The sequence below is a fragment of the Mauremys mutica genome, chromosome 3, assembly GCF_020497125.1.
Source record: "Mauremys mutica isolate MM-2020 ecotype Southern chromosome 3, ASM2049712v1, whole genome shotgun sequence".
Classification (NCBI taxonomy): domain Eukaryota; kingdom Metazoa; phylum Chordata; order Testudines; family Geoemydidae; genus Mauremys; species Mauremys mutica.
Genome location: NC_059074.1, coordinates 6,604,437 through 6,611,223, shown reverse-complemented (window position 1 = coordinate 6,611,223; position 6,787 = coordinate 6,604,437). Strand labels below are relative to the sequence as shown.

The 6,787-nt window shown below is 48.6% G+C and overlaps 1 protein-coding gene across 1 annotated transcript in view; it reads left to right on the top strand.

Moving 5' to 3' along the window:
* The first annotated feature begins 873 nt into the window (after positions 1–873).
* LOC123367552 (nuclear GTPase SLIP-GC-like) overlaps positions 874–6,787 on the top strand; it is an 82,759-nt gene continuing 76,845 nt past the window's right edge. The window contains exons 1-2 of the mRNA XM_045011870.1: positions 874–1,294; positions 2,720–2,884. Coding sequence (XP_044867805.1) covers positions 2,857–2,884 — 28 coding nt within the window. The 5' untranslated portion in view covers positions 874–1,294; positions 2,720–2,856. The remainder of the gene's footprint in view (positions 1,295–2,719; positions 2,885–6,787) is intronic.

The window sequence follows — 6,787 nt, the reverse complement described above, 5'->3', positions numbered from 1 at the left end:
CAAAATGCTGCTTTCAGTCTGTCCACTCTCTAGGTTTTTCAAAGCTGAAGTTTGCTGGGGCATTGAAGAGAAGCATGTTCATGAGATCCTCCTGCCAATGTTGCTTCTTGTTTGTTTATTTCTGTTTGCAACCTTTATGGCTGCTTTCCTTCGTTTTGTGTTCTAAGAAGAGCTCTGTGTAAGATCGAAAGATTGTCTGTCTCACCAGGTTCCAATAAAAGATTTTACTTCACCCACCTTGCCTTTGCCTCTGACACTGGGCTTATCTACACTTAAAATCCTACAGCAGCACAGCTGCAGCGCTGTAGCCTTTTAGCAGAGACACTACCTATGCTGACCTAAGGGGTTCTCCCATCAGTGTACGTAATCCACCCCCTGAAAGATGGTAGGTAGGTCAATAGAGGAATCCTTCCTTCAGCCTAGTTCTGTCTACGTGAAGGCTTAGATTGCTTAAGAACGCCACTCAGGGGTGTGGATTTTTCATATCCCTGACAGATGTAGTTAAGCCAACCTAATTTTTTAGTGTAGGCTCATTCATGTATTTCTTTTACACAGAAGGTTGCAGGGCTGCTCGTAGTAGGTCAGGCTCTTGTACCAGATACCGTCTGGCTACAGAGCTTCCTTTATAGACAGAGATGCCAGACATGTGTCCTCCAAGACCGTAAGATACCTTAGTGCACTGCTAGCTATAGCTGTTACCAGCTTAGATAAGGTATGTCACATTGTGACATTCTGTACCTGAGCGTGCTATAACCCCCATATTCCTCATTTTCATATAATCGGGATCTTGCGTATAAAGCATGCCTTGTAAGGTATCAGGGGAAAGGTTACGATCTGGTGAAAGTCATTTCTCTATCCATATATGTATATCATTAATGCATATTAAGTTATGAGAATTGTGTAGTATGGTTGTCACTAAAACATGCTGTAAGTTGGGGGAATCAGCCAGATATTAGCTCCCCAGAGGCAACAGCAAGGAAAGTAACCAACACTCGAGCGGGGAGTCAAACAACTCACCAACAGCCATTGTCCAGCAAGGCAGCTACAATGCAATGACTCACCTGCTTGCGGCCACACCAGGGGAATTGCTCAGCCTTGCTTGGAGAAACTCAGTAATGCTCACCTGACTCTGAAGGGAGGGGCAAAGCCAAGGGTGAGGAAAGGACACGAGAAAAGGAAGAGACGTTTGCCAGCTCTTCTCTCTCTTCCACCTACACCTACAGACACCACACCGAGCGACTGAAGTGCTGATCAAAGGAGAGAGCCCGGCTGAAGAGAAACCAGCCAGCCTGTGGTGAGAAGCATTTAAATTTGTAAGGGCACTGAAAGTGTTAGGATCAGCTTAGAATGTGTTTGCTTTTATTTCATATGACCAAATCTGATTTGTTATGCTTTGACTTATAATCACTTAAATCTATCTTTATAGTTAACAAATTTGTTTGTTTATTCTACCTGAAGCAGTGCATTTGGTTTGAAGTGTGTCAGAGACTCCCCTTGGGATAACAAGCCTGGTACATATCAATGTTTTTGTTAAATTGATGAACTCATATAAGCTTCCAGCAGGCATAACTGGACGCTGTAAGATGGAACATCCCAGGGTTGTGTCTGGGACCAGAGATAGTGGCTAGTGTCATTCGGTTGTACAATACAAGGAGTAGCTTACATGCTGGAGGCTGTGTGTGAACAGCCCAGGAGTGGGGGTTCTCAGAGCAGAGCAGGGTATGGATGGCTCCCAGAGTCAAGGATTGGAGTGACCTAGCAGTTCTAATTAATTACATTAATTAAAACAGGTTAATTAAAATTGTTTTTTCACCAACACCAGTTACCATTCAGAGCTCGGGAGATCTAATGTCATAACATCAGAGGGGAATGTCACACAGTGACATACCGTGCCAAGCAGCGCTGAACCGTATAGTACAGTTTAGGATTCCATTGCAGAGGGAGGGTGGGGTCCAAGTGTGTAGGGAGGATCCTTCCTTGTGGTATGGGAGTGCCTGGCCTGCTGCCGAGTATTAACTGCATCAGAGCTGGTTACAAACTCTCATAAAAGTGCCAGGCTTTGTCCGTGTTGGGGGTTTGCTCCAGTTCCAGCTGTTGGGGTAGCTGCCCCAGTGCAAAGCCCTGGTGTAAATGGGAGAAGTCATCCGAAGCCATGATTTTCACTAGTGCAGCTTAGCCCATGTTGTAGCTAGCTAGGTGCAGATAGTTACCCCAGTTTGTTTTGTACCTGAACCCCTTTGTGGAAGACTTGAGATGATTGATACCAGCAAAGATGTAACAGCCTGCTTTCTAGCATGGGATCAACTGCACCAGTGCAAATAGCGGGTTTGTGTGTCTGCACCTAGGGGGCAGTGCTGGCCGGAGTTGGTGCAAATTCCCAGTGTGGATACGGTCTGAGTATCCCACGTAATAAGAAAATCGCTGTGGAGCTGCGGAAGGTGTAAATGTCGTAAGCTAATGACACAGATGATTAAACACAAAACAGATCAGTTAAGAACGTAACCCTCATTTTAAGCAGCGGAGGGAGAGCTCAGTGGTTTGAGCATTAGCCTGCTAAACCCAGGCTTGTGAGTTCAATCCTTGAGGGGGCCACTTAGGGGTCTGGGGCAAAAATTGGTCCTGCTAGTGAAGGCAGGGGACTGGACTTGATGACCTTTCAAGGTCCCTTCCAGTTCTAGGAGATTGGTATATCTCCAATTATTACCTTTTTTTCCCCTAGGGCAGCTCTTGTGATAATTACACCTTGCAGTGTCATCCTCAATCTTCTTCAAATCTGAATGCATCCTGGTTTTGAAAAGCACTAACAACCCAGTGTCAGCTGGAACTCGGTAGTAACCTTGGAACTGTTCTGCTAGAATGTCACACAAAAAACCTGAATGCTCAGGTAAGATGATATACTCTGAAACCATATTCTTACTGTGAACATTGTTACATGCAGAGCACTGGTCTCCAACCTTTTTAAGCACAAGATCACTTTTTGAATTTACGTGCAACCCAGGATCTACTCTGCCCCTTCCCTGAGGTTCCACCCCACTCATTCCATCCCCCCTCTCTCCGTCACTCGCTCTCCTGTACCCGCACTCACTTTCACCAAGCTGGGGCAGAGGGTTGGGGTGTGGGAAGGGGTGTGTGCTCTGAGCTCAGGCCGAGGGGTTCGAAGTAGGTGATGCAGTGGGGCTAAGTCAGGCTACCTGCCTGACCCTACCCCATGCCGCTCCCGGAACCGGCCGTCACATCCCTGCGGCCCCTGGGGGTAGGCATGTGGCTCTGCCAGCTGCCCCTCCCTGAAGGCACCACCCACGCAGCTCCCATTGGTCACAGTTCCCTGTTCCCAGCCAATGGGAGCTGCGGAGCTGGCGCTGGGGCGGGAGCAGCATGCGGAGACCCCTCTGCCCTCCCCCAGGGGCCACAGGGACATGCCGGTTGCTTCCAGGATCAGCACGGGTCCAGGGCAGGCAGGGAGCCGACCTTAGCCCCACTGCGCCGCCGGACTTTTAGTGGCCGAAATTCTCCCGGACTGGCTGCAGTAACCTCCATGAGATCGAGCCCGTTTCTAGGAGACTCCCAGTGAAACTGGGAGGGATGACAACCCTAACTCATCCTGAGAGAGACTGTCAGCGGCCCAACGATCGACCAATTGATCGCATTCTACCAGTTGGTGACCACTCATGTAGAGGAACCGATCCCCAGGTGGTGTAGCTCATCATACACTGATTTACACCAGTGGGAGATCTGGCCCAGGATCTCAGTGTTAACCCTAAGCTCTCACTTGCTTATAACTCTGAAATAGGAGATTTTCCCTGCTTGGCCGGAGCCCAGAGGGGAAAGCTGGAAGTGTTGAGAAAAATCCAGCTACACTGGAATAAAAGGCCCGGCCCAGGTCAGCTGACTAGGGCTGAGGGGCCAAAAATTGCTGAGTAGATGTTCAGACTTGGGCTTGGGCTCAGGGACCCTCCCCCTCACGGGGTGCCAGAGCTCAGGCTCCAGCTCAAGCCCAAATGCCTACACAGGAAATTTACAGCCCTGCAGCCTGAGTCAGCTGACCCAGGCCAGCTGCTAGTCTTTAATTGCCATGTAGGGACCAGGCCATGTCAATCTAGTTAAGCTGAGAGGTGCTGAGATACCACAGTGATGGGTGCCAGTGCAAAACCTCTAAGCCCAGTAGGGGGAAAACAAGAAAGTGTCCTGTGTCTGTCAGTCTTAGGCTTTGCACAGAGCAAGGGCTGAGCTGCTAAAGTCAAATCAAGGTTGAAACCTGCTTACAATCTGGGCTAGCTCCTCAGCCGGTACAAATTGGTGTGGCTGCACTGAAGACAGCAGAGCTCTGCCGAGTTAGCTGAGGACTTTGCCCCTGACATTTGAACTGTTTTCAACCCTGTTTCTTAGTCAAACGTGACATAACAAACTTGGAAAATTGGTCTGAATTCAACAGGATGAAATTCAGTAAAGACAATTGCAAAGGACTTCACTTAGAAAACAGTGAAATGCACAACTACAAGATGGGGCATCTCCAGTTAGGCAGTGGTACTGCTGAAAAAGCTCTCGGTGTTATAGTGGATCATAGACTGAATATGAGTCAACAGTGTGATGCAGTTGTGAAAAAGGCTAATATCATTGTGGGGTGTATTGTAAGTAAGACACTGGGAGGTAACTGTCCTTCTCTACCCAGCACTGGTGAGGCCTCAGCTGGAGTCTTGTGTCCAGTTCTGGGTACCATGCTTTAAGAAAGATGTTAGCAAATTGGAGAGTCCAAAGGAGAGAAATAAAACTGATCCAAGGGTTAGAAAATCTGACCTGTGAGGAAAGGTTAAAAAACTGGGCCTATTTAGTCTTGAGAAAAGAAGCCTGAGGGGGAACCTGATAAATCTCCAAATATGTTCAGGGCTGTTACAAAGAGAAGGGTGAGCAATCATTCTCCATATCCATTGGAGGTAGGACAAAAAGGAAATGGCTTAATCTGCAGAAAGGGAGATTTAGGTCAGAGGCGGCTCTATGTTTCTTGCCACCCCAAGCACAGCAGTTAGGCTGCCTTTGGCGGCATGCCTGCCGGCGGTCCATAATCACGTACATTCGGCGGCGTTTCTGTGGGTGATCTGCAGTCCCGTGGCTTCAGCGTACCCGCTGCCAAATTGCCGCCAGAACCACGGGACCTGCAGCGCTCCAGCAGGTACACCGCCAAAGGCTGCCTGAGTGCTGCCCTGACGGTGACCGGCAGGCTGCCCACCCCCTGCGGCTCTCCGCCCCAGGCACGTGCTTGTTGTGCTGGTGTCTGGAGCCACCCCTGATTTAGGTTAGATATTAGGAAAGCTTTCTAACTGTAAGGAGAGTTAAGCACTTTATCATTTGTTAAATATACCTAATGCTACAGAGAAGGCAAGGTCAGAGAAATGCACTTTGCACATGAACCAGTAAGTGGTGAGGTTTGTGATGGTCTTCAGTTCTTGGGCGAGTCCATTTCACAGTCCCGGAGCAGCCCAGGGAAAGTTCAGTCTGCTGCACAGACGAGGTTTGCTCGTAGAGTTGAGAGTTCCATTGGGCCAGAGGAGTGAACTTATAGACCACGGTCTTCATCACAGAGCTTTAGAGAGTCCATTAGGTATCCTGGGACCAGGCCATGGAGTGTCTTCAAGATGAGGACCAAGACCTTAAACTTGACAGGGCTTCATGCACAAGTCCATTGGGCTGGATGCAATGCATCCGAGGGTGCTGAGGGAGTTGGCGGGTGTGATTGCAGAGCCATTGGCCATTGTCTTTGAAAACTCGTGGTGATCAGGGAAGGCCCCAGACGATTGGGAAAAGGCAAATATAGTGCCCATCTTTAAAAAAGGGCAGAAGGAGAATCCGGGGAACTACAGAGTGGTCAGCCTCACCTCAGTCCCTGGAAAATTCCTGAAGCAGGTCCCTGAGGAATCCATTTTGAAGCACTTGGAGGAGAGGAAGATGATCAGGAACAATCAACATGGATTCACCAAGGGAAAGTCATGCCTGACCAACCTGGTTGCCTTTTATGATGAGATAACTGACTCTGTGGATATGGGGAAAGCAGTGGATGTGATATATCTTGACTTTAGCAAAGCTTTTGATATGGTCTCCCACAGTATTCTTGCCAGCAAGTTAAAGAAGTATGGATTGGATGAATGGAATATAAGGTGGATAGAAAGCTGTCTAGATCGTCGGGCTCAACAGGATCAACGGCTGGATGTCTAGTTGGTAGCCGGTATCAAGCAGAGAGCTCCAGGGTTCTGTCATAGGGCTGGTTTTGTTCAACGTCTTCATTAATGATCTGGATGATGGGATTAATTGCACCCTCAGCAAGTTTGCGGATGACACTAAACTGGGGGGAAGGTGGTAGATATGCTGGAGGGTAGGGATAGAGTCCAGAGTGACATAGACAAATTGGAGGATTGGACCAAAAGAAATCTGATGAGGTTCAATCAGGACAAGTGCAGAGTCCTGCACTTAGGACAGAAGAATCCCATACACTGCTACAGGCTGGGGACCGACTGGCTAAGCAGCAATTCTGCAGAAATGGACCTGAGGATTACAATGGACGAGAAGCTGCCTATGAGTCAGCAGTGTGCCCTTGTTGCCAAGAAGGCTAACAGCATATTGGGCTGCATTAGTAGGAGCACTGCCAGCAGATCGAGGGAACTGATTATTCCCCTCTATTTGGCACTGGTGAGGCCACATCTGAAGTATTGCATCCAGTTTTGGGTCTCCCACTACGGAAAGGATGTGGACAAATTGGAGAGAGTCCAGCGGAGAGCAACAAAAATGATTAGGGGGC